This window comes from Uranotaenia lowii, chromosome 2 (assembly GCF_029784155.1).
Source record: "Uranotaenia lowii strain MFRU-FL chromosome 2, ASM2978415v1, whole genome shotgun sequence".
Taxonomy (NCBI): domain Eukaryota; kingdom Metazoa; phylum Arthropoda; class Insecta; order Diptera; family Culicidae; genus Uranotaenia; species Uranotaenia lowii.
In genome coordinates this window covers 269,988,427-270,016,203 of record NC_073692.1, presented here as the reverse complement: position 1 = coordinate 270,016,203, position 27,777 = coordinate 269,988,427, and the positions used below count along the sequence as shown (strand labels likewise).

Sequence of the window (27,777 nt, the reverse complement as noted above, 5' to 3'; positions counted from 1 at the left end):
TTAAGCTTTAATGAAATTCACATTCAGAACAAATCGATCACTATTAAAATATATAAGTTATTGATGAAAACATAGTGCTAGGGGAAAGTGTCCTTAAATGCGCCTAGCGGGTTAAATACGCCTTCCAACTCGACATGTTTCGTTGGAAAAATTTACGGCTCGTGATGAAAAAATCCAGTTTTTGCAACTTTTTGAATAAATAAATATCCCAGTCCTAAATATGGGTACAAAAGAGCTGACACAGTCCGTCAATGAAAAACATTTTAGATCACGATAACATTGAGAAATTGAAATAAATTAAGTTTAGATATTGAGTTGTAAACCATTTCACGAAAGAAATTTTCGAAATCGACATAAGCGGATATCTTTCAAATTGTTTCTGGTACCCTATAGCTTGCCCATTGATAAGAAAGTTTTTGATTGGCGATGTTTGCTAGATAACACTAAATTGAACGGCACTTTACGAGCTCGGAAAGACACTTAAGATTCTCGCATTCGTCAACGAGTTTCCAATTGTACGCAAGCGAATATGTTAACAGTAAAAATCGTTTTAAAGGTCGGTTGACGTTGAAAAGAATAGCTGCACTATGTTTTAAGGGAACATGTTATCTAAGCGTTAAAACTAAGGAAATAGTGAATGCAAATTAGTGATTGTTGAGAAGAAACACTGAGAATAACAGGATTTACATTTCCTTGGATCACAGCATGGATGTTCAGAATCAAATTTACTTACTAGCCGCAGTTCTTGGAGGAGTTTGTGCACTATTGCTTGTTTGTATTGCAATATTAGCCGTAGTAGTAGTGAGCACTAGAAAAATGGTTACTTCCCAGAAAACTAAGTAAATATCATTCATTTTCGATAAGTTCATATCACTCATATCACACGTTTGAGATGTTTCGCCATTTATACACGTTTGATTACTTTCACAAATTGTTCAATATCCTTTGTGGCCGCTCCATTCAAAGTGATATTTTATAATGTTTTTTCTTTTTTTTATTTATCATAAGCAAACCCTACGCAAACTACGGATTCCAACATGATCCATCCAGCCACAACATAACTGATGATTTTCGACCACCGAAAGCGGAACCGATCCATCAATCGCGCCAAACTAACAAAAGCAATCTTGCCAAACCGTGAGTAATCTATGTAACACTTATCTGAATTATCTAAGTTTTGTTTATCTATTGCCCTGATTCTTACTTTATGTGCACTAGTTATGATTTTAAGGTCTTTATGTGATAGGTAATTTCCTATGCGTAAAACATGTGCGGGTGCTTTTTAACGATTGACCTCTCTCCGAGTCACAAATTTTATGGAATAGTGTGCATCAGATGTATGAAATCTAAAATCCGAAACCCGAATCTTGAATCTAAGTCGATTTCTTATTTTCGTTTCGTTCGTACGATTCAACTGGATTGAGGTGTTCCGAAAACTTGCCTTAACTTTCTTCGATTGTTTTTGAACGATGCTTTTTCAATCGATTTTTTATAATATGCCACCAATTAACTGTATTGCAACGAGCGGGACAAAGCAGTTAGTATGTAGTCATTAGACCGCTGCGAAAATTGACTTTTTGCTCCCATGTTTTTTCAATGCCTTGGTCAACAAGCATCAGTGCAAAATTTGAGAGGATTTAGTTGATTCCTGAATTAGCGCATCGCGTTTCAATTTTGTATGGAAGAAGAAATTCTTGGACATGAAATCATCCAGGAAATTCAAATGAACTTTAAATGGAGTACGTCTTTAATTATTGGTTTTGTCTATTATTAGGCTTTATTTTTCTGCAAACATGAGAAGAAACTAAGTATTTCAGTATGAAAATTATAACAATTTCAAAATTGAAAATCTGAATTCATTGAAATTTACAAATGGTAGGCTTTGCTAGCCAGAGCGTTCATAATTTCATGAAATGTTTTTGCCACGGTTGTATAAATCAACAAATTCATTGGCTATGCAAAGCAGTTTTTGAAATTTTAGTTTGGAACTTTGTAAATTTAGTTCATAATTAGAATCCTGTGAATCCTTTTTTCAAGTTAAAATCTATATGTTTCATAGAACGAAATCCTCAAAATAAATCCAAATTTTATTTTATATTTGTGATCGCTTCTGCAGGGTGACCACAGAACCGGAAAAACCGGGAATTGAAAATTGAACTGGGAAAACCGGGAATTAAGACCCAAAACCGGGAATATTTACAAAATGAAACAAAAATTCATTTTTGGTTCCAAAAAAAGGGATTAAGCCAAAATTCATTTTTCAAGTCAGAATTCAACAGTTCAAAGATGTTTGAGAAGAATATCATTAATTTGGAAATTTTCAAATTACTCTCTGATTTCTCTTCAACAACATAAACCTAAACCTAAATTGAAAACACTCACTAACTTCACCGGAACGTAGAGTTCAAAACTGCCTCGAAGAATGAGATTGGAAATTCTAAAAGACTTTCAAAATTTGTTCAAGTTACGCACATCATAACAATAATTAAAAAAAGCTATCAATCATATAAAAGCAAGCAAATTAAAGTTAAATTTCGAATGGAAATGTAAAAGATCCTAATATTATAATTTTCCAGTGATAGCGTTTAATTTAAGAGTTAAACACAAGACAATCATCTTTATGGACGAAACGGTGTTTTTTGTAGCTTTGCCTTGTTTTGAATCTCTGAAAATTTGCTTAGTTAAAAAGGAAACCTATCAAACACACTGTTTGGAAAATTAACCTTTTTCGATCACTGGTCATAATTTATCAATAAAATTTCAAATTACACTTTTTAAAGCTTGAATATGTTAAGATTCCTTTGAAAATTGGCGAAAATTTCGAATGAAATGTTCTCTAACCTGATCCCTGACGAAAATTGAAAGTGACGCATTTAAGAAACGAAATTCTTAAATTTGAATGTTAAAACAGACCCATGTCAAAATAACAAAATTATTGCAATAATATTGATTTATTATTTTTAGTTTATTTCTTTTCGATTTTGAAATCCTAGACTTCGAATCAATGATCAACTTTAAGGAAGACCGCGAATAGTTAAAACTTTTGAGAAAATTGAGGCGCCTTTGAGTTTATTTTCCACAGTCTGGTGAAATAAATATGAGAATTTAAGGGTATTTCGGAATATTTTTTAATCAATATGAATCAATTTTTTTAAAGTATAAGTCAACATAAATTTGAAGCCTTCAAGAAAGTTGTAAATAGAATTGAAATCTTTGATATCGAAAGCTCATAAATGTTCTCACAAATAGTTACATTTTTTCTATTGCTTTTTAAAACTTGAAGATTTTTGTCAAGTTTTGTTTCTTTGAATCTAGGATAGGTAGCTAAGTTATATCTTCATCCTCTATCAAATGGAGCATCATAAATAGAATCGAAATCTGTTTTTGTTTTCATATACGGTTGTCGGTTTATGAATTATCAATGATGTATTTTACTCAAAACTTAGTAATTTTTAAATTTCAAAACCCAATATCAACAGAACTAAATTTGACAGAATCTGACAAATGATTCGAATTCAGGACGGCTAACTTTCATAACTTTTCAACTTGTGTTAGTTTCAGATTACCAATAGTTTGAAGAAATGTATAAAATTTGTTTTCCTGATACAGGGATTGTTTTCAAGCAAACATTGCACAATACGTTGTAGCTCTATTAATAACCGGGACAGTTATCTAGTTCTCATAATTTTATCCCGAGAAATTGACTCAACTCTCATCTTAAAAATATATGTTGAACAATTAACTGTTTTTCACTGAAATCAAACCCACATTTTTCTGCATAACAAACTAATCCTAATAAAAATGAAAACGTTAAACAAAAATTTTCGATCGATTGCCAAAAATAGATCTGATTTACAATAAGGTACACCGGGGTAAGTGTGGACGATGGCTATAAAAACAATACTGTGCACTATTTTTTCAAACTTTTGATGCAGAATGTTCAATTTACTTGTAATCTATCCAATAACTGTGAAAAAGATACGATTCAGACAATAACGGTTGTTTACAGCGACTTTTTCGGAATTTTCTATTTTCAACTACGATGTCGAGTTGATGTGCATCTTTTTCAATTGCAAATTTCTCCTAAACTAGCTGGCTCTCGATGAAAAACTCTACATTGAAACAATCCTTACATTCCAAACAACCAGTTAGGAAAAGAAACGGCGGGGGTAAGAAAAAAGAGTTTATTTACAAAAAACTAAAATTTTGTCTCCAACCCCTACCTGGGGTAAGTGTGGACGGCTTTAAAAAGACTTAATGTTTACACATTTTTTCAATTTTCTGTCCTTCATCCTTTATGAGTTGTATTATTTATTAAGCATTCGGATCATGAAAATTGTTCCTTTATGAGTTGTATTATTATTAAGCATTCGGATCATGAAAATTTGAGTAAAGTACTTATTTGTTTTGTGTTTTTGATGAAATCGAATCTCGTGTGTTGTAACATAAATTACACACTATAATTATAGTATCATGAACTTTTTTCAAAATTTTGGACGGTTCGAGCAATAAAGTAACGTATTCAACCAAGAAAACACAATTTTTTTTGAAAATTTCCTGAGAAATCAAAGGGAAAATCTACCGTCCACACTTACCCCATAAAGCGGGGTAAGTGAAGACACCAGCCGTCCATTACAATTTACGTGATAACTTTTCTCGCTTTGCTTCTATCGAGCGCATCTCTTCAGCGTTTGTAAACAACATGTTCTGCATCACATTGAACGTCAATTTATCAAAATTGCTCCACTGCTGATTTTTTTATGATTGTTTAAAGTTGAACTATACGAAAACCCGTCCACACTTACCCCGGTGTACCTTAATTTAAATGTTAAAATAATGTACGAAATCATTTTTTTTAATTATAAATAAAGTTTGAGATGTTTGATAGTACTGAATCATGCTAAAAATATTAAAAAAAAAAAAAAGATCGAAACCAAATATGGAGTCGTACGCAGTAGAGGATTTAGAAATTTATTTTTTTTTTAAACTTTTTTGGCCACTACAAAAAAAACTACATTGTTCCTTTTTAAATTTCTCTTAAAGTTTGTCATTTCAATGTATCAACATGTTATCTTAAACTCAAAATCCATGAGTCTTGAAGTTCAGATTTTTTTTTAAAGTATAGGTAGTTTAATTCGAATATCAATCAATTATAACTGCAAAATTTAATTTTACTACGCTTTGAAAATCAAAAATGAATGTTTCTTATTTTTATTAATTTACGATAATTTTGATTTAAATAATTTAGATACAATAATTTTGAATTCCTGTTACATTGTTTTCTATATTTATTTAGAAACTGATATTCCTTAGTTTGAAATAAAAAAACAATGGGTGAATCTGAATTGAATCAATGATGATGATCTCAAACTTTGATATGCTGTTGAATAATCCTCAAACTGTTTAATAAAGATTCTGTAACTTTTACCCATATTTTTTAAACTTTTGAAGTCTGAATTCAAGATGCAGAAACAATGTTTGGTGAATGGTTTCTGATTAGTTATTCATTGCAACAAGTTGCAAAAAAAAATTTTTTTTTTCAGCACAAGTCGTAAATTTATCCAACGGGGCTTGCCGAGTTGGATAATTACGTCGAGTGCTGAAAAAATCGTGTTTTGCAAAGAGTGGCATAAACAATTTTATGAAAATTTGGAAAATTATTTGAAAATCCATTAATTGACCTGTGCATCTTGCAAAGGTCAATTGTCTATGACTATGCCAAACGACTGAAATTTTTTGATGAAGTAGATCGTGGACTGTATTTTTGCAGGCAAAAAACAGTTTGTAATAATAGTTATCGCTTTTGGATAATGTTTTCAGTGTCTAAAAGTTAACTTTTTAGCACTCAATTGCATAAAATACAATTATAGTACAATTCAAAAATCAAATTAGATTTTTTTTGCAAATATTGACTGCTTCAATATATAAAAAATCTGATTGTACTAAAGAACATATTTTTGAAACTTAGCTTAAACAGAAGTTCTTCTGAAAATCTTCGGATATTTGTTCATAATTAGCCAGGACAATATGGGGTAGTAATGGACACTGTTAAGGTTCTTGTTACGTAAAAAGTTTAAAGTGTTGGCAATATTTCTTGAGAAATCTAAACACCACGTCGAGATACGATTTGTGATCTATAAAAATTTACCCTTAATTAGTCATGGGGAATTTTTGTATTTACAAAGGAAAAAGGAATCTTGACCATACAATCTCATATTCATAGATTTTATAAACTGATAAAGTTATTTATAACGGTATATTTTCAAGATCTTGACGGTTATTGGTATTTTAAACATTAAAGATAAGTTTAGATAATCAAACAATGTCTAAAAACAAGTGTTGATAATTCCCCCGTGTTTTTTTAAAACATGGGCAATTATTAACAATTCTCTGTGAATCAGTATGATAAATGTTTGGCAAAAATATATTACATTTGAAGATGCATTTATTACTGACTGTAAAACGTCTAAAACAACATTTTTACTGAATTTGCTGTGACAAGGAAGTTACATGACTGAACGCCATCAGAACAATTTAAAATTCTAGGGACGTGGATTTTGTGAGCTGTAGTAAAACAACTGATATCTGTAACAAATCATAAAATTTGTAAACATGATTTAAAACCTCATAACGATTTGGCGTAGGTTGTTTTTCTCTATCATTTATATAAATGTGATGAAAACCTTAAAATAGAATAGAATTCGTCTAAGAGTTCAATTATTTGAGTGTTTTGAAACAACCAAATCAATGAAATAAGTTGAAAATTTTGGTATATGCCGACAAAAATGGACAATCAAAGTCTGGTAAACCTTGAATTTTCGTCCGGGAAAACCGTGAATTTCAAAATGAAAAAGTTGTGGCCACCCTGCTTCTGGTTTGTGTTGCCAAGTTGACAAACGAGAGCGTATAAAATTTTAACCTTGAATCAAGAATCAAAATTATGAAACTGCGATCTCCTGCGAAAGGATTCCTTAATGAAATTCTCACATTGATATTTTAATTTTAAATGAAACTAAACTTCAAGCTGAAATTTAATATTTGATTTTAATTCCGAATCTGGTGCGGCATTTTAAAGCTAAATTCCGAATCTATATATATATATATATATATATATATATATATATATATATATATATATATATATATATATATATATATATATATATATATATATATATATATATATATATATATATAAAGCAATTTCTGTGGGTTTGTTTGTTTGTTTGTTTGTTTGTCCTCTATAGGCTCATCCGTCTTAAGAGCTAGAGGGCTGAAATTTGGCTTGGATGCTCATTAGGACCTGGAATGATGAAAAGTGTTTTCAGATTTTCGGATGACCCCTTTTGAAGAGGGTCGTCCATACAAGACAAATATTGTTTTCGCGTTATTGACGTTATTTTTCGTCGGATCGTAATGAAAATTTGCACATGAGAATTTTGAGAGATGGGAAATAGCTTTCAGGTATTGAATTTCGGGTCAGGGGTCGGCAAAAGGGGTCGTCCATATTAACTTTTCAATATTTTTTTGATATTAACGTTAATGTACATCAGATTGTGAATAAAAATTTGTGCTCGGATGTTTTTGGGGACGAGCAATCGATTGCTGATATCAAATTTTTTGTAAGGTTCCAGCCAAAGGGGTCGTCCATATTTACTGTTCGCTATTTTTGCGATATTGACGTTATTATACATCGGATTCAGATGGAAATTGATACACGAGAGTTTTGAGTGACAATCAATTACAGGTATCGAATTCAGTTTAAGGGGCCGGCAAAAGGGGTCGTCCATATCAACTTTCAATATGATTGTGATATTGACGTTCTTATTCATCGGATTGAGAAGTAAATTTGCACTCGGATATTTTTAGGGACACACATTCGATTGCCAGTATCATATTTTGTGTAAGGGTCCAGCCAAAGGAGTCGTCCATCTAACCTGTTCGCTTTTTTGCGATATTGACGTTAATCTACATCGGATTAAAATGAAAATTTGCACATAGGAATTATTAAGGACGAACAATTGATTCCAATTATCCAATTTTGGGTAAGGGGTCGGCCAAAGGGGTCGTCCAGATTAACTATTCTCTGTTTTTTTGCGATATTGACGTCATTATGCAATGCATTGGTTTGAAAATTTGCACACAAAAATTTGCAGTTTTGAGTGAAGAGCAATCGATTTCAGAGATCAAAGTTCGTAAAAAGAAGCCAACCATCGAGTCGAAATGCATACATACATGGGAGTTTTAACGGTCTATTGATTTGTGATTCCAATATTTGTATCAAACGACAAAAAAGGGGGTCTTCTATATTAACTATTAAATTTGTTTTTCCAATAATTACGTGAGTTTGCATCGCATCGAGCCAAAAATTTATATACGGGGTTTTTTTTTATTCCTGATTCCAAATTTAGCAACAAACCACAGAAAAAGTGATCGTACATATACCGTGTTAAACATTTTTGCAACTTTTGCTTAACAATGCATTCGGAAATGCATCTGGAAAATGCCTGGCAATTGACATTCATTCAAACTGTTCATGACATATTCTTAATTGAAAGCGAAACGGAGTTCGTATGGGATCAGCTAGTTTTATAATAATTTTTACAATAATTCCTTTAAATTATGAACCAAAAAACATCGAATTTATCGAAACCCTCAACCAGAAATCTCTTATTCAAATTCAAAATTTTTGCTTTTCAATATGATTCTTCCTTCAATTAGGTGCGATTGCGAAGGATGAGACTGTTTCACTATTATGAAACTTTATTGATTCCAATGCTGCATAAGAACTAAAAGTATAACATTCAAATCCAAATCTTAAAAATGGTTTATAATTTCAAATATTTTGTTTTCATACTCCAAAATGAGGAGTTTCGAATATGGAAAGTGCATCTAATTTAAGTTCGAAATACAAAATAGAAGATTTGAACCAGGATTTTGTCCCAACCATGCTAAACCTGGGACATTTATTTCATAATTTTCCCAAAATGTTGCCAATATTCAGGTAAGTTTTGCAAATACACGAAAAAAAGTCTTAATTAAGTAAAGACTTAATTTAAATTTTAGTTTGCTTATGCGAATAAAGTGAAAAAAATTGGACAAAACTTGGGCAACCTGGCTACGTTAGCTAAGTCTTTGAAATTTGATATTCAGGACTAAATTTTATCAACAAGTGAGAATTTAAAAAAAATGGAGTAGAATTGTGTACCTGAGAAAAGATTTCGAGGCTTTGCCTTAATAGCATTGGAGATGAAAGCTTAAATCTGATAAAAAAAAGCTTAAAGCTGACCAAAAACGCATAGAAACTAGAAGTTACACGCTGTCAGAAAATGTATAAGGGTGCGATTTGGTCAATTTTTCATAAAAAAGGTTGAAAATAAAAAAAAATTGGATCTAGTATCCCCATTCTCCCCTATGAATTCAATGTTCATTTTGAACATCAATGAAAAGACAATAAAAGCTTTTCACTGAATTTACTTAGTTCATAAATACTACATTTTAGAATATTTTTGGTTGAATCTTGCGCCTGTATAAGCCAACCAACCACAAAAATTAAAACAAATGTAGATGTACATAAACACTGTTTTGCTAGAAAACGAACGCATCTAAATTACCGAAAATCTTTCAATTAAGCATAAATTTGACGAGAATATTATAAAATGCACCAAAAATAATCCCTGAAAGTTTGGCTGTGGAATAGCATTAAATTGAATATTGTTTACGAACGCCCATGAATAAGATGTATAATAATTGATGTTAAAAGAGGACGCATTAATGCACAAAATGACGATTTTTTAGATGCAAATTTTACTTTTAATAGTGTCATTTATGAACGTTTTGGTGTTAAAAGTTGTGCTGTATAGACCATTTTTTTATTCATTCACAGTATGTAGATGTCTCGCATTTTAATCTCAGTAAATAGGATACCGTGAGTATGCTTATTTATCTTACTAATTAGTTATTTATTTACCGAATTATCACAGTTCTATCTTTCGTTAAAACAAACGAAGAACTGATAATTTTTTCCTTTTCCGTTTTATACAACAAATTCTATAGATGGTGCATATCTTATTTAGTTTCAAGTTTTCAATTGTTTGAAGTAGGTACGGGAAATAAAAGATAATTAACCGTTCAATTGAACCTGTTGCAAATAATTGCCTTCAGAAACCCTTCCTATGTACATAGAACCTAATTGCATTCGTTTTTATCTATTGCAATATAACAGCCGCAATGATGAAAGTTACAACCTGGGCCGCAAAGAGAAAGTAAGCGTGAAGGGACCGAAACAACGTGACGACCGGAAGAAGCGACGGCAGTCGGAAAGCGGTGATACTTCCGGCCGAGACTTCGATAGTGCCTTCGATAATGAGATCAACAATGCGTTTGACTTCGATGACGATTACGATGACCAGGATAGCGTCGAGAGCTACCGGAACAACCCGTATGGGCAGCAGCAGAAGGGTCGCAACCAGCCGCCTCCTCCACAGCAGTCGCGTCCGGCACAGGGTAACAGTAGATCCCCCGGAAGGGCTCAGGGATACGGTGGTGGATACAATGCTGGCAATCCACACGAGGGAAAAACCTACTTCAATGGAAGGGATATGTATTGATATGTAGGTGATTTGTGCAGCCATAGACATTCTGTACTTAAAGTATTCAACATTTATTACAGAAAAGGTATAAATTATTAAATACACATGTCTTAAACCGACTTAAATATGGAATTAATTTATTTAACTCTGAAACGACCTCGAACAATTGGAATGGATTTAGCAAATCTCAAATAAGGATGACGCTGTCGAGGGTTGATTTTTCTGATAACACGTTTCACCTTCACAAGCGATGATGGCTGTACATTTTGACGAGGACTTCTGGGTGGCATAAGCAGTTTAGGATGCGGGAACTTGAACTTAGGTGGTAATCCTCCGTAAACCAATTCTTCGTCCAATATTATTGGCACTGCATTTTCATCAATTTCGTAGTACTCGATGGAATTATCCTTGATCGGCCGAATCTCTCGAACGGGGTATGGTTTAGGTATTGAAAAATAGCTGCTAGGATAGTTAACGAAGTCAGGTTCAGTGTGACTTACTGATGTCTGTGGGCTTCTCAGAAAATTGTTCTCCACTGGGATATCAAAAAAGGGCAATCGTTCATCAAATGACTCTGGATATTTCACCTGTACGGGTATGGGTGTCGGATAGAACAACGATTTTTCCTTTTGGTAATTCATTGGTGGACTCAGATCAGTCATGCTTTCGTGTAATCTATAAGGCGGTCGAATGATTCGCAGAGGACTGTTAATATCTGAATTGAAAATTTCTTCAGAGTCTGCTGAATTTCCGAAAGCAGAAGCTGCTGGAAGATTGTCCTTAACTACTGGAACAGGATTTTCATCAGCTGATGAATCATCGAGCACTTGTATACGAAATGCAGGAGCCGTTGGAGGCGAAGCACTTCCCATAATTATGGGAATTTCTGGCATGTTGGAAATCACTGTATCAACTGTAGACTTTGTAGGTTCAACTTCACTTCCAGTATTCCACGGATTCTGAATCACTCTCCAACCATTTTCAACATCCATGCTGACCGAAGGTTTGAACTCATCTAAGATAACAGAAATAAATCCATTAACGAATTTTGAATTCAATTGTTGAAGTAGTAATAAAAAATCGACAATTACGTTCTTCAGTATCTGCCAAACTGCAAAAGACGAACATGAAAAATACACCTAACGCACTAAAAAGATTCAATGCCATCTTATTACATGAATCTATGAGAAAAATGCAATCACTAACCACCTTAGAAATCAACCTTCGATTGAACCATTTACTTCAAATTGATTCGTATTTTATACATTAAGTCAATCGTAAATGCGTGAGCCTCCAGTTGAAACGTTCGGTTAGGCTTGAGTAAACATTTTAATATGAAGGCAGATGAAGAAAGTTGCGTACCGGTGACAACATGCATTATTTTAGGTCCGTCATGTGTCAACAAATTATTTTATGGAGCTATTTACAACATTTAAAACTTTAAAATTTTAAACCTTAAATCAAAATTTTAAAAACTTGACAAACCTTAAGAAATATCTCAATTGATGTCGATGAGTCGAAAATAAATTATATTGTTTTATAACGGCTCAGTTCGTTCAACATGTCTCATTTGCCGATTCGCTGGGTGTGGGTGGAATTTAGGGATCTCTTCACTAATCTATAATTTTCAATTCACTGACCTTTACTGAACTTAACAACAACAAATGGGAGGCCCGTAGTTGAGAAGCGAGCAGTAAAACAAAATTGAATTTCATCCTCCATCAAGTTCATGATTGGCATTACAATTGATGGATGTGTTTTTAAGGTTAACACATTAACGAAGATCCTCCTGAATAGAACACATTTAAAATAAAAACACATTTAAATTTAGCTTTTTGCCTGATTGATTCACTTGGCCAACTGAATTTTTTGATGAATTGTTAAAACAAAAGAACGCCCACGCGTTTTTCAACAGGATATTCCAGATATTTTATTATCTAATATGGGTCATATCAATTCTATGTCCTAGACGTAGACTTGACTTGAATATAAATTCGAATCCACTTCCCTTCTACGCATGTAGATACCTGCTCCCAATTGTTCATGTTGCAACAAAGATTTTTCTTTATAATTCGTTCAACTATTGCCATCGGGTTGCGTTGAGAAAACTGACCTTAAGTGAAAATTCTTAAGAAATCGAAACAAGATGTTTTAGAGCTTCTACTTTTCAAATGATGAAAATGTACATTGGCTAAGCAAAAATACATAATTATTTGATGTCAGAGTATTAGTACACAATTGGTCTCTTCTGATCCCAAACAAAACAGGATTTTCATTGAGTTGTTGTTTTTCAATGAGCTGATAAATAACGAAATAATTTTTATTTTGACCTGTGTCTTCTACAGTATTTTAATTTATGCTTTAAGTTTCCAAAAATCTGTTTATCTCAGTTTTGTGTTTTGTTAAATAACACTAACACACCTCTGATCCTAAGCGCCTCAATTGAAAAACTGAAAATTAAACCTAGACAGTACGCGACAACATAACGTACGCTCTTGCTATCAAAATTTTCAAATCTCTGTATCTTTTTTTACATAATAAGAAATAGCAATTTAAAATATTCTGCTGAATTGTAGTATTTTTGATACACTAACGACTGGTGAAAAAATGTTGTCAAAAAATTTAATACGTTCTTCACACTTAAGCGAAGTGAAGTATACGCACTCTTAAAATAATCTTAACAGATCCCTATTTCTCTGCTTAGAAAACTGCTCCGTCTTCTTATAACATAAAAAGGATTCAATCTCCTACAAAAGCAGTAGGAACGAAAGTTTTTATTATTTGTTTATTCATTTAAGGGCGCGGTATTATCCAATAAGATGGTGAAAAAGAAAGCTTCCGTAGATATTCGTAAATTTCAAGCTAAAAACTGCCAAGAAAATTTCTTTCAAAGCAAAATTGCTCGACATGTTTAACATTAGTCAACAGCACGAATTAGAATCAAAATGCTCGAAACCGTAGGGGTTCAGCAATACAGAGGAGTGAAGCGGAAATTTACAACCAACAGTAATTGTTGATTTTTTCGAGAAATGGCTAAACATTTATGTTCTTACCATCTAAATAGTATCATTCGTAAAAACAAAAATAATTTGAAAAATATGAAATAACTTGGGGAAGTTGGGATTGTTAACATTCTTATTAAAAAGTTACCTGAAAGCACTTTAATTAGTTTAGTTAAAACCTTCAATAAATGTTTTCACTTGGCTTATTTTCCCAATAAATGGAAAAATTGCAAAGTAACTCTAATTTTGAAACCTGGAAAAGTGCTTCTGAGCCTTCAGTAATTGATCGATTAGTTTGCTTCCTTCTTCAAGTGAACTATTTGAGAGTGTTATTTTAAATAGAATGATGATTTACATTAATCAGAATTTTGTTATCCCTGATGAACAATTCAGTTTTCGTCTCTACTACTCATCAACTTTTGAGTGTGACATAATATAATATGTTTAAATATGAAAATTATTCAGCTGGTGTTGCTCTTCTAGATATTGAAAAAGCTTTTGAAGGTGTTTGGCATAGTTGCAAAATTAGCTTGTTTGATTTTTTCTTTGTATCTCTCTAAAATAATCCAAAATAATTTGACGAGCCAAACTTTACAAGTAAGCTATCAAAATTAATACACTGAAAGGACACCCATTAGAGATGGTGTTCCTCAGGGCAGCATACTTGGGCCAATTTTATACAATATTTTTACTTCTGATCTCCCCGAAAAGGCAGAAGATTGCTTCCAAAACTCAACTTATTGTATTCCCCCATAATGCAAGAGCAAATTTTTTAAAACCTAATGCAAATCATTCCATAACTTTTAATGGGGTTTCATTAGAATGGTCTGATCACGTGAAGTACTAGGGACTCACACTTGATCGGAATTTTACTTTTAAAAATCACATCATTTATACATCGTCGGAGAGCTGTATTCTGGACAATTCCAAAAATTAAAGAAACACTCAAATATTGCAAAGCTATCAAAAATTATGAGAAATTTAAAAAATAAAATTGTTTTTTGAGACTTTTTCCATTCGGAACCAACTAGAGACAACCTGTTAGAATAAATTCACTTTATTTTAAAATATTTAAACACTAGAATAAATTACCATCATCATTATCGGTCAACATTTGCTTTGCGGCCACTGGAATAACAACAAACCACAAGTCAAATTTCCCCGAAACGATTATTTTGCGCACAGCTTTGGAAGGTTAAATTTGCATCAGAACATCCGAAATTATTCTAATCTCATTTAAAATGTGATATTTTGAATTTCTTTATAAAAGTAAGAACAGGTTGAAAAAATGAAACAGAATTCTGAACCTCAAATAATATTTCCAGGTTTTGGACATAGTTCTGAGGTAGGACAGTTTCTCTTGAACCACCTTGGTCATTCATCAAAATTTGACTACGAATTTAAATTTTTGAATAGCTCGCTTGGAAAACATGAAACATTTTTATTTCGAATAAATGACTTAATTTTAAAAAAAAAATTTGAAATGAAGAGTTAAAAAATTATCTTCAACCAATCAATGAACCGATTTCTGACTTAAATGAATTTTATGTCAATTTGTAACAAAAAATTCTATTCATTTATACCAGATATTCCGTAGAATTTACATCCAAATGTGAAATTTCCAATGAAATATTCATATGGTGTTATAATAAGTTTTGTTTTTGCTCCCCGATTGTTGATGAAAAATAAACAAGTTTGGAATTTCGGAATACTGAATAAAACTGAGAAATCGTTTTCATCTAAAATTTATTTTCGATAGCTTATCTTAACGATATGGTAAACAGAAAAGGGAAGGCTACCAGTAGTGGTGGCAAACGGTAAAATGAGCTTACAGCAATCCGATTGTATTCATTTTTAAATTCTAATAAAAAAAAGTCTTTTTAGAATCACCAATTACATGTACCTACTATTGTTCTACTCAGTTACCATTCAGTGAATTTACCATATGATTATATTTCTATTACCTAAGCGGTTGATTTTGTCGATCAACCTAGAAATAAATCATCTAGAAAAGCACTAAAAAGCAATTGTTTTGGGATAAGCACTAACCGACTAGACCGACAGAACGAAATTTCTGATTGAAATGCTTTTACTTCAAAATGTGTGAGATGAACGGAAGCTTTCCCACAGTAAAATCCTAAATTCCAAACACGAAAGTATTCCATTGGTTGAGTAAGGTCTTTAGTGCATTCCGATTGATAAATAACAGCTTCGACGTTGGTTAAGATTGTACTGGGGTCGTTATCAGTGAGATTCTACAATGATTAAACTTGTAAGCCAATATCTTAACCCCAACGTCAAGTGTGATTCATCATTGGGTGGAAGGAAACTGATTGAACAAAGTAAAGCGTATTGAGGAAAAGGCTTGTTTGGGTAATCTGTAACTATCTCTCACGATAACAATTTTTTTAGTTTCGTTATTCAGACATTTTCGGTTTAAACGTAGATGCCCCTCTAGAGCTATAAGGAATGGACGACCTGAACCATATTTTATAGTTGTTTTTAGTACAGTTTAGGTTGCCTGAATCAATTTTTTTTGCCACCACTGATGAACCAACCCTGGATAATGCTAAACTACTTCGTGCCAATGTAACGTATAACTTCTCACAAGTGTCAACCGTGGGTAAAAATGCTTTCCGACTCCTCATGAGTAACAATCCATCATAACCAACGAATCTGGGTTCAGTTCTTTAAATTTTTGTTTTACCTGTCAGTTCCTTTTCGGTATAAAATGTATTGAGTTCTTTATTATTTATCCCTATTTCATAGCTGTTCACATCCAACAAAAACATCTGATTTAAATGTTAATATAACATTGAAGACGGCAACCCGATATCTCAACTTGACGTTTCACTTTTTGAAGAAAATGTGCAAACTCGCCACAATGGGGTTTTAAATAATTTTATGTTGTTATGTTTTGTTATTTGATGGAAAGGATTTAATGTTAACTGACTAAATACTGCTATAAGTTCTACTTATTAGAAACTGTCCTTTCTCAATTCCTCTGCCATATCCTAGAAACCAGATCCTACTTTACGCAACTCTAATACTTGTTAGTTCGTCATATTCGCATTTTTTTCTTCTGAAATTGAAGATTTTGTTTCTACGAGAAGAAACCTCTAATATGTATTATTATATTATATAAATGTATAGCTACACCATTACGGCAAGGTTATACCTTTAATGGCCTTCTAGAACCAGTTTGTTCGTTTAACTCTACTGATTAAATTAGGTTTGTTCTCTAGTATATTTTGTTAATATAAGTTTATAATCGTAAGGTGGCAATCGAAAACTAGATATTCATAATCACAAAAACAAATAATAAAGGAAAAACTTCCAACAATTTTCAAAATCAATTTAGTGCGTAGTATGTACCTAATACATACGTAGTAGCTGCCTAGCATTTCTTGCTCGGGAGAAGAAAAAAATATGGAAGAATTGAAGGTTTTGACCCTTAATGGAAGAACGGATTGGTGTTTTGAGCATTCGATGTTTTGGTTGTACACAGAACCTGGCGTTCGAGCTGAAAGTCATACTCACAGGAAGCAGTACTAGGCTTATACAATGCTGGAATCTGAAAGTGAATGAATACAAGACTACAATCAAATCTAAAGTTCACACGCGGCTAAACAAACCTCAATCGTGATTTTGGCGAGCGATGGGTTAAGTACAAAGGGAACCCCTTCTATTTCGGTATGCACGTTTAATGTTCCGGTGGAGTAGATAGGTGGCCTAGGCGCGGGTCTGTTAGGAGACAGTTGGTACGATGGCAGTAGTCGTTCATAGTCATGGTCTTGCACTTCTGCGGTAGGTATCTATACGAATCGACAATAGATTGAGAAAGAAGGATTGCTATAAGAAATGTTTCTACATTTATTTTTTTTTAATTTAAACTATTCAACACCTAATGAAACTAAAATTTGAAATGATTAAATTTTGATTAAACATGGTTTCTAGCGATTTTTTTCGAAATTCCAAAATTTTTCCAGTTTTTCTGGTAAGAAATGATGATTTTCCCGGTTTTCATCAAAACCCTAAAATTTCTAACAACTGTGTTTCCCAAACAAAACTTTTTAACCGGTATGAACTCATGACGAACCCTTCGACGTCTTTAAACACGTAGTCTTTTCACAGCAAATTTACAGATCTTCATACAATTTGGACACGAATCCAACTAGAATCAAAGATATGCATTGTTTGGCTCCACTATTTCATATATTTTACTGAAATGAGTTTGGCTGAGTAAATCGTTTTATTTCTAGAATTTGGCAAGAGCTGTAGCAAGAAAGTAAATCTCTGTATAGAAATAGGTAGGCAATTAAAATGCATCGAAATATAATATCAAATTAGTTTGTCTATTTGAGTGGGGAGGGATCGTAGAATACTTATTATCACGAACTTCGGTCTTATTTTGAAATGGTATGCGAAGTTCGTTTTAAAATATGAAATTGGAAGTCATGACATCCATTTTTCAACCAAATTTTCCTTTCCTTCGCTGAGTTTGTTTTTGAACTCCATATGGGCGAAGTGCGATGACGCATCACAAGCAATCATCCCGAGATGATAGTTACCAAAGCATACAGATCAGTGATCGCTATAAAAATGGAACATTAATAAGGGCGCCTATTCCTTAGCTTCCTTAGCGTAGCTCAGCTGCTTAGCTGAGTTGACTACTCATATCCACCTTAACACGTTCGACGCCACGCTCATTTTGGTTGTTTTACTTGCAGGGCCCAAATAAATTCTCGGAGCGAGAAAACAAATAGGGAAAACTCTAAGATTTGCAACGTGTGGCTAAAGGCTAATGGATGCTACTCCATGATTGATCGAGGCCATCAGCTTTGTGCAAACGCCAAAAGAATGGTGCTTGAGACTAACAGTTAGTTCACGATGCGCAAAACTCATGCTCTCTCTTCGAAAACGATTAATAACGGCGCCGGCCACGTCCTAGTAGTCAATTAGGGATGAAGGAAGAAATGTAAGATGGATACTTCCTAGGATCAATCAACAACCTTTTGTCTCTTCATATTCCAAAGACTAATTTTGAAAAATTCACAAACAAAGGTAAGTCAATATCACCAACTATAGAAACCGTCTATACGTCTGCAAATCTGTATTTCTCGCGTGAGCTTTCATTACTATGCAAGCAGGCAAAAGGCAATCAATGTCCACGAAACTGGTAGCTTGAACTGTCCGGTATAGTATATAAAAGCAAGGGCAAACCAGTAAAACTGGAATTAATTCAGCTAAACCTCAACCATAGCGAAGTTGCACAGCTTTTGCTGTAGCAAACGGTAAGCAAAAAAAGTGTAATGTCATGTTGTGACGCTTTTATCAGAACCATACAGGATTCCGTCTGGAAACGGGACGTTTTACAGGAGATAGTGGTAGATTCTCGGGACGGATTCGTGATCGATTAAATTAACTAACAGCAAATTTTTCTGTAGCTGCTACGCTCCCCCAAGATGGACGATCGGGGAGTTCAACACAATGTTGGAGGGACTCACTCACGAGCTGACAGGAAGGGTCTCTGTAACAATGGAGGAGACTTCAACATTTAGGCGGTTAACTGGGATACCCTAAGAGGGCACAGTCTACTAGAATCCTTCCTGATGGAAGCGGTCTCACTCACGAACTGACAGGAAGGGTCTCTGTAGCAATGGAGGAGACTTCAACATTTAGGCGGTTAACTGGGATACCCTAAGAGGGCACAGTCTATTTACTAGAATCCTTCCTGATGGAAGCGGTGTGCGAAATGGCCATGCCCAGAAGGAATACACCGAATTATTCGGCTTAACGGTTTTTGGACGGTCGAAAGTCCTCGATTTCTTGGCCTGGATTATGCTGAACTGCCATGGTCCAAAAAGTAGCAAGAGACGTCTATTTGCGAGCGTAGCACTGTCGAAACCACAATACGGAGGAGCGGCCTGGAGCTTCGCCATAGAGGTAGAGCTCAACAGATTTAAATTACGGAGCACACATCGGCTGTTTGCCATGCGGGTTTCCTGTGCATACAAGACCATATCAGCAGATGTAGCTTTTGTCATCGCGGGCATGATTCCCTCCGACATAACTCTGGCGGTGGATATGGAGTGTTACGAAGCAAGAGCTGTTAGAGAAGTGCGTAACGTTCAACGAGCAGCGTGAATGCTCAAGTGGCAGGAGCAATGGGACGCATCGAACAACGCAAGATGGACGCATGGGCTGATCCCACGACTTTCAGAATGGGTAAATCGGAAGTATGGAGAGGTCAATTTCTACCAGACGCAGTTCTTTTCGGGTCATGTGTGCTTCAAGCAATACCATCATCGGTCTAAGCTTATTAGCTCGCCTTATTGCCCGGAATGTGTACATATGGAGGGATCGGCAGAACATGCTTTCTTTTCCTGCCCCAAATTCATTTTAAGGCGTCAACAACTTTAAAATTTGAACACTGAAAATGTTGTGAGTGAAATGTGTCGCGACTAACAGTCGTGGCGTGCTATATAGTCGACGAAATCTCGCAAATCATGCAATCATTAATCTTATACGAATCTTCAATCTTATATTTATAAAAACTAAAATCAAAATTTCAATTCTGAACAAAGTTAAGCAGTAACTTCTTATCGTATCGGGTCTTAAACTTTTTTTTTGTGGCGTTTAAATAGCTCGGGGTTCTGACGCTGGAAATGAAAATTAGAGATAGTTTGGAGAAGAAAATTTTATAGAGACTCTCCTCTACTTACTCCCCAAGCATCTCACCTGTCCGCAACTTATGAGATTCGAACCTAAAAGTTTTTCTTGCCGATACCGGGAATCGAACTCAGTACGTCTGGGTTACCAGACTCGCGCCAGCCTGTCCACTAGACCACATCAGCGCTCAGTATTCAGGGTCTTAAACTTTAACAGAAATTCTGAAAACTGAATCCCAAAAAAAAATTAGTAATAGCCGAAAAACCCTTATAACGCCCCCCAAATTTCAAAGTTGAGCTAACCGCTCCCCCTTGAAGCTCTCAACGCCAACCCCAACGCCAAATTTCAATCTTTTTGTCGAACAATTGTTTTCGTTTTTTTTCTAATAGTGCTTAAGTATTCATTTAAAAAATAGAAAACGGGGAAAAGGATACCTAAATTCATAAAAAATCAAGGGAGAAAACCTTTTCGAACTCACAGGGAAATTTAAATAGTCCTGAAAGTTACAGGAAAACGCGAATTCGAAGCTATACTAGCCAATTTGACCGTTGTTTTCCTGAGCACTTTTTCTGTCCCGAGATTTATCCTGTAATGTCAGCTGTTGATAATACAGGACAAAATCGTCCCGAGCATAGGAGGAAGTGTACTTACACGTGTACGGAATTTATTGTTAGATTAAACAACAGAAAAAAAAACTTTAGAGTTTTTTCTGGAAATTGGTTTATTTTGGGGTTTGATTTCGGGTGTCTGTCATTCTGGGGAACAATCATTTTAGGCTTAAGTTTTCTTGTAAACGGGATACATCATAAATTTGTACTTAAAAATGCTTATTCCAGTAAATGGTTCCAAAAACGACAATTATATTCGGTAAAGTTTTTTTTCTGTGGATTTTGGATTTTGTTGGCTGGGGCTAATTTACCCATCTCGCCACTCGGTAAAGTGAAAACTGTTAATAAATTATTGCAATACACTATAATCCGTTTTTAGCGCCTTTAAATGAAATTATCAGCTTAAAATACTAAACAGAAAAAATATATAAAACTGAAAAAATAGAAATTGAGACTGAAGAAATTCAATGATGTGAAGTTTGTAAAAATCGGTTGAGTAGTACTGAGCTACAAGGTGATAGATCTGGTATTCTTTTTTTTGTCATGATGTTATGTGGTTTTCGTGTAGGTAGGTTCTTTACTTAATAGGAAATAGGCCCAAGTGTTAAGATTATTCCGCATGCACGTGCATGTCTCGTTTTAGATTGGTGCAACATTTAGGAAAATTAATTTTCTGATTAGAAATGCCCATGAGAATCTATTACAAATCTCTCCATGGCATGATCATTAAAATATAGAGTAAAACTTACCGCAGGAAGTGGTTTATCTTGATTTGCATTAACTTTGAGCTCTTCGATAGTTTTCTCAAGATTGGTGATACTTTGTCTCGAAGGAACACTCGGTGGGGCACGGTGGGCTAGCAAGGACGTTTTATAACATACAAGTATACCGTTAATGTCTCTGAAAAAAAATATTTTAAACCATTAAGTACCCATTTTTTTCATCCGTATTTATTTTTATCAAATTTATATAAGTACAAGAAATGAGGCAGCATGGAATTGAGAATAACCTACTGATAGATTATCATCACCGTTAAACAACAAACTTTGAATCAAAGCAATCGAAAGATCGAGAAATCGGGGTTGAGTTAAAAGGAATCTTTCGATTGCTTTGATTCAGTTGAATCATTTAACCAAGTAGGCTCACAACACAATAGAACAAACAACTCTGATAACAAACCCGTTTAGGGCGTATTACTCACCCAGCCAGCGTGAAACCCTCCGGTGCTTGACGTAGCCTGGAGCATAAGATAATGTCGGTAATAACCTGCTTCGCTGCTCCTTTTTTGGCCAGCCGGTACACAAGTTGTTTCTTGCGCCATGCTCGCTGCTCGCTATCGGCAGTACGCGTCAGTTGGGAAAATCCTTCCGGGAGAGCTTCCTTTTCGCTGATAACCTTTAGCGTTTCGAGCACGTAATCCGGCAATCCCTCGGTTTTCGACTGGCACAAGTAACGGGAACTTTTCTTTCCGAAATATACGTTCTCTCGCCATAAATCAGCGTCTTGATCTTGATCGTATGTTTTGTTTATCGGGTGGAAATTTACGGGACATTTCTCGTAATCTTCGACCAACTGGAGTGATGTGATTGGTCGGTTATCCGGTAGGGCACAAATAATTGTATTAAGTATGTTCTTTTGCTGCTGAGTTTTTGGTTTGAGCATGTTTTATCTTTTTTTAGCTGTTCTAACAAATGATAATTATTGGAAAAATATTGAAAGTTCTACGTTACACTTGACTTCACTATCGAATTAGCACATGAATGACTCACTTTGAACCAAGTGCGAGTCACTTTCTAGTTCTTATGTCAAGAATCCGTCAAAGATTTGCCATGAATTTATCACTTAGTTCTGGTACCTATACGTACTTTTAAATTTTCTTAGCACTCATACGTATTAAATTTTTCTTTTTTAAACACTTTGCGATCTGTATCTTTTAATGATTAGTTAAATTAGTCCGAACTACTTTGATCCGAGAGAAGCAACATAAAAAGCGAGTGAATTCAGGTTCTTTTTCCCGAAAATGCACTAGCGCTTTTCTTGTTCCCGATAACTTCCGTCAACTTCGCACTTGAAAACTTCTTCAACCGACAAGGAGGCAACATGAAAATTCAACACACAAAGAAAGGTGAATGCATTCTTATGATTCTTATCAAGGGCCAGCATAAAGGGAGATATTTTTGGCACAATTTTGAATTTGAGAATGGAATATCCAATAGCTACATGCACCGAGAATCAGAAAGAGTAAAAAGGAAGGCGAAATAGGCAGGTAGTAACGAGAAGTGCCACCAGCCCAGCTCCAAATAAAAACTGAGAAAGAACGAGAAATCTCCATGCAGCACACGCTAGAAATTATTAAACCATTTAAGTTTCAAAAATAACCATTTTTGACCTTTTCCCGGGAAATGTCATTTTATGAGTTCTCCATGAGAAGTCATAAAATGACTTCTAGGGGAGAAGTTCGAATATGGTTATTTTTCAACCGAATGGGATTTTGGAGGAGAAGTTGAAAAATGGTTATTTTTCAACCGAAATTCAAATGAGCTGCTTTTTTAGATTCATGAGGTTTGTTTTAAAATTTTCGACAAAAATCGTAATTTTTCGTTCAATCGCAAAATCAAAGATAAGATTAGTGATAGTATTTAGCATATTTTTATTCTAAATAGCTTTTTGACGACAGAAATCAAAGTCCTTCTGGGACGGTACATGGATTTTGTGGCTGTTGTAGAATAGGCTCACTACAAACTGTTGGGCCTAGACAAATGGAAGCCTTCAAACGGATTGGCTGACTGGAGGACGTTCTTTTTAGGTGCTTTCAAATTTATTTGGGCCGGATGATTGTTAGCACCGGTAGCTGGTACAGGAGATGAAGCCATCATCGGTGAACGTGGCGCAAGAGGAAGTAGCTTGTAGTTGATGATTCGGCTCCTGGAAGTAGCGTACGGAGTAGTTCATCTTGTCATAAGGTACAACATGATAGTCGCAATAGAGCGAAACATTTGAAAATTTTGGTAGGAGTAGGAAAAAGATGAGGAAACGCTAACAGCTGCGCTGGAAGTGGTGGTCTGTTATGCTTTTGATGACAATAATTGTGCTAACTAGAATTTCGACGTCCTAAAATTAAATGAAACATTTTAAAAGAAAATCATAAATACATATGTCTGAAAATATGTTACCAATTTTCGTTCCCAACGGGAGTGCTTGTTTGATTGCCCTCGGAGTCTTCTTGGCAGGGACACATGATTTTTGTTGCAGTCTTTAAGGCATGCAGTTAAAGCTAGAGGAGATATTTTACTTCCGATTCGATGGAATTGTCGGAATGAGAATTCATCCTTTTCCGCAAGGCATCAAAACCTTGAAAGTATCCGGAGTGGTAGTCCTATTTAAATGGTTCTCTTCTGCCGACATTCAGTTGAAGTTTAGAAGGGTGGCATCAGGTTTGCGGCAAACAAATCTAGCACGTCGAATTTTCGCATTTCGGTATCCAGCTGCTCGTCCGGAAGTTATCCTGATTTGCCATCCTGATATGGCATAAGCAATGCCAGTTTTTCTTTCTGACTTACCGCGGAGTTTACTCCCGTTACAAGCGGAACTGCTGACGATCCACATATTGCCTGCCAGCAAAATGAAATACTTTTAACCCAGTTTTTTCCAGTGAAATCCATCCGATATTGAATAAAAAAACTTCCGAACAACGCGTGCAACTTTGCCATTATAAAATGTTTTTTTTCGATTGAGGTTAAATTTTCATTCTTTTTTTGGTTAATGATCGAAAAGTTGGAATATGGTTAAAATTGTAACATGAAATATTTATGAAAAATAACCATATTAGAAGTTCTGCAGAAAAAACTAAAAAATGGTTATTTTTCATTCGAAAATGGTTAAATGAAAATGAGCGTGCACGAATAAAGACTAGATGAAGCTGAAAAGAATGGAAAACAAGCGTTTTTTGCCGTTTGTTTACGATATTCGAATGTGTTGGTAAGTACACGTTCCTTTTTTCAAACTCAAAATTAAGTTTGACCGAGGTTCAAAACAGGTGCGATGCTAAATAATGAACTCAAAGTTAGGTTCGGCTAGGGAGCACCTTATGAACTAAAAATCGAACTCTCTTTGTTGGACTGAAAACGTAGCGAGTTTACTTCGAACCGAAACAGCAATAACCAACGAACAATTCGCAAAATGTGGTCACTTCGGAACAATTACAGGAAGATCGTTATAATAGAATGTCCGCCGTTGTCAGCGCAAAATTGTGTCCGTCATTGTTATCATAATATGATGAGCGGCTTGGAATGTCCAGAAGTTTCCTTTGTAGTTTTGTCCGGGGGTGTCAATTCCATCGCTCTGAAATTACTATGCAATGAACCGGAACAGCAACATCCGCAATTTGCGGACCGCAAACTTGTAACCTTCCTTTATTTCCCTGAAAATAAAAAGTCCTCGAATAAAAAAGATAAATTTGGGTTCGATGGGTGAACTTTGTTTTGAGTTATTATGCCTATTAGATAGTTTTGTGATTGTCAAGTCGAACTCAAAGTTGAGGACTCCATGACTCCAGTGCTGCCACCGAAGTGCTGTTGTGAACTTTATTTTGAGTTTTAAAAAGGAGCGTGTAGAACGGAATGACAACAATCTTGAGGTCAACTGAATTAAAATCGAAAAGTGCACGCTAGAAACTATTAAACCATTTATGTTTCAAAAATAACCATATTTGACCTTCTCCCGGGAAATGCCATTTTATGAGTTCTTCATGAGAACCCATAAAATGACTTTTCGGGGAGAAGTAGAAATATGGTTATTTTTCAACCGTATTGAATATGACGAAGAAGTTGGAAAATGGTTATTTTTTATTGAAATTCAAGAAGCATTTTTTATTTGATGAAAATTTCATCTGGGATAGTCAGAAAGAACTTTTGATTTCGGAATGCTTTGTTTATTGTCAGAATTATGTTCATCACTCTATTGTTACATTTCAATGTTTTTCATGAAATTTAAATCTTACGCGACAAGAAGCATCGGTTGCTCACTAATGGGCCTACAATCGTATGGTTTTACCGTATAGCTTAAAATTCTGTAGCAAATCTTGTGCGGCATGAATATTTTTCGCTAAACCTTGAACAGGTCCAGCCCATATTAAATTTTGATTATATAACTAGGTGGATATCGTCCAGATCAGTACGAGAAAACCTGGAATTAAAAATAGAAATTACATCCCGAATAGGATTGCACCGTGAAAAAACCATGAATTCCATGTTCACAGACCATAAATTGCATGGTTTACACAATGATTATAATCGTCCTCGATACCGTGAATTCACATTGAAATTCATATTTTTCGACCATACATTTCATAGTTTTGACGAAAATAACCATGAAAAAGGGGTATTGTTATGCAGCGTGACCATGAAAAAAATGGCGATTTTCCATACATTGGAAAGCTGAAAAATATTAAGTTCATGGTTCTTTCAGCTTCCAGTTTTTCACAATAAAACCATGACAATCCGATGATTTTTACTGTATTTGTTTTCTCCACTCGTGGAGTGTTCCACCGTACCCGACAAAAACAAACACAAATCGCCGCCAGTGTATTGCTACCTCGCTCACTCACACGCTCTCTCGCAACACTGACAAAATTTTCGGGGCAACACCGCCCGATGGCAGTGCAACACCAGGTCAAAACCAGTGCAACACCGTCCGAATAAACAAACAGTTTGACAGCACCTAGTGGTGCACCAGTGCAACACTAGTGCAACACTCGGCATAAACAAATACAGTATTTGATTGTTTCATACCCACTGAAATAAAAATTTTTGCTCATGGTGAGATTTTTTTACTTGTTTTTTGGGTTGTCATCATTTTCGTTGATTGCCCGATAGGAAATACACCCTACTATTCACTATATTTAGTCGGCTCGCGAAGGGTGCGTCGGCCGATTTTCGATCATACTAATCGGCCTATTGTTGCAACGTCGCTTATGGGAATTTTTGCTGGGCATCAGCCGATTAATAAGCCGATTTCGTAGGCCTATCAAATAGGGTGATGAGTAGCATGATTGTGTAGGAACCGACTTAATCGCCTGATTAGTAGGGCGATAAAGTTGATGAGATTTTCGACGTTCAGCTATTTAATAGGGGTATCAAACGAGCTATTTAGTATTAACCACCCGACTCAATCCGACTAAATAGCAGAATTGATTGACCGCCAACATCGATTTTTTTTCCTACCACCCTACCCAATCGTACTAAATAGCCGGATTGATTGACCTCAAAAATTGATTTTTCTTCCTATTACCCAACTCAATCCGACTAAATAGCCGGATTGATTGACCGCAAAAGTACCATCCGACAAAATAGGGCGATTTATGTAAATGGTTCATTTTCGTATCTCGGAGCAAGTCCAGTAGAGGTATTTTTATTTTTCTTTAGTAAAAATGTCTCCAGGTGGTTGGCGAAGTAAATTTCTGGCAGGTAGCCTGATGGTGGAGGCACGAACCTGCAAACTGGCTCATTCGGCAATGAGACTGCCGGAATATTTGAACCTAGCATCCTACAGTAGCCGGTCGGGAAACGACCTGTCCTGTGGAGTGTGGAGAATCCTGTCATCAAAGCACAGCAGCAGCTCGCACCTGAAGGTAGAAATCTGTTCCAGCTCCTCCACCCAACCGGTACAAACGGATTTCGAGAGCTGAATGTTTTTCTATTGGAATACACTGATAAATCATTTCACACATTTTTCAAAAACATTTCACACATTATCGGCAAATATATGGAGCTGTCAAACCGGTTTGTGATTTTTACACACCATGCAGATTCGAAATTTACACATTATCCGGTTCAGTCTGGATAAGATGAAAGTGGGTGAAATCACACTTGTTGTTTTCTCAATCAATTTGGTGTCAACTACGTC

At 34.9% G+C, this 27,777-nt stretch overlaps 2 protein-coding genes across 5 annotated transcripts; one reads left to right on the top strand and one right to left on the bottom strand.

Annotated features, from left to right (window-relative positions):
* The first annotated feature begins 471 nt into the window (after positions 1-471).
* LOC129744175 (uncharacterized) lies at positions 472-10,711 on the top strand. The gene is made up of 3 exons (XM_055736591.1): positions 472-839; positions 1,009-1,137; positions 10,226-10,711. The coding sequence occupies exons 1-3, from the start codon at positions 706-708 to the stop codon at positions 10,608-10,610; spliced, it is 648 nt and encodes a 215-aa protein (XP_055592566.1). The 5' UTR covers positions 472-705; the 3' UTR covers positions 10,611-10,711.
* Position 10,712: 1 nt separating this feature from the next.
* Positions 10,713-23,154, bottom strand: LOC129744172 (uncharacterized). 4 transcript variants are annotated; one of them, XR_008736839.1, is made up of 5 exons: positions 22,076-23,153; positions 21,624-21,774; positions 17,230-17,409; positions 16,970-17,168; positions 10,713-11,607 (listed from the first exon to the last, which is right to left on the bottom strand). XR_008736839.1 is itself a non-coding variant. In XM_055736588.1 (5 exons), the coding sequence occupies exons 2-5, from the start codon at positions 22,534-22,536 to the stop codon at positions 17,049-17,051; spliced, it is 912 nt and encodes a 303-aa protein (XP_055592563.1). In that variant the 5' UTR covers positions 22,537-22,558; positions 22,740-23,154; the 3' UTR covers positions 15,330-17,048. The 4 variants fall into 4 exon arrangements, 3 of the variants coding, with proteins under 3 accessions (XP_055592560.1, XP_055592563.1, XP_055592562.1); XM_055736588.1 differs by lacking the exon at positions 10,713-11,607 and having other exon boundaries at positions 15,330-17,168; positions 22,076-22,558; positions 22,740-23,154; XM_055736587.1 differs by lacking the exon at positions 10,713-11,607 and having other exon boundaries at positions 15,330-17,168; positions 22,076-22,798; positions 22,943-23,153.
* Between the last annotated feature and the right edge of the window lie 4,623 nt (positions 23,155-27,777).

What these genes read in the sequence shown, in the direction of transcription:
- LOC129744175 (XM_055736591.1), top strand. Translation starts at nt 706, where the DNA reads ATGGATGTTCAGAATCAAATTTACTTACTAGCCGCAGTTCTTGGAGGA. An exon ending in GTTACTTCCCAGAAAACTAA is followed by an intron (nt 840 to 1,008) that starts GTAAATATCATT and finishes ATTTATCATAAG; the next exon opens with CAAACCCTACGCAAACTACG. An exon ending in AAAAGCAATCTTGCCAAACC is followed by an intron (nt 1,138 to 10,225) that starts GTGAGTAATCTA and finishes GCAATATAACAG; the next exon opens with CCGCAATGATGAAAGTTACA.
- LOC129744172 (XM_055736585.1), bottom strand. Translation starts at nt 11,759, where the DNA reads ATGGCATTGAATCTTTTTAGTGCGTTAGGTGTATTTTTCATGTTCGTC. An exon ending in TTTGGCAGATACTGAAGAAC is followed by an intron (nt 11,608 to 11,683) that starts GTAATTGTCGAT and finishes CTGTTATCTTAG; the next exon opens with ATGAGTTCAAACCTTCGGTC.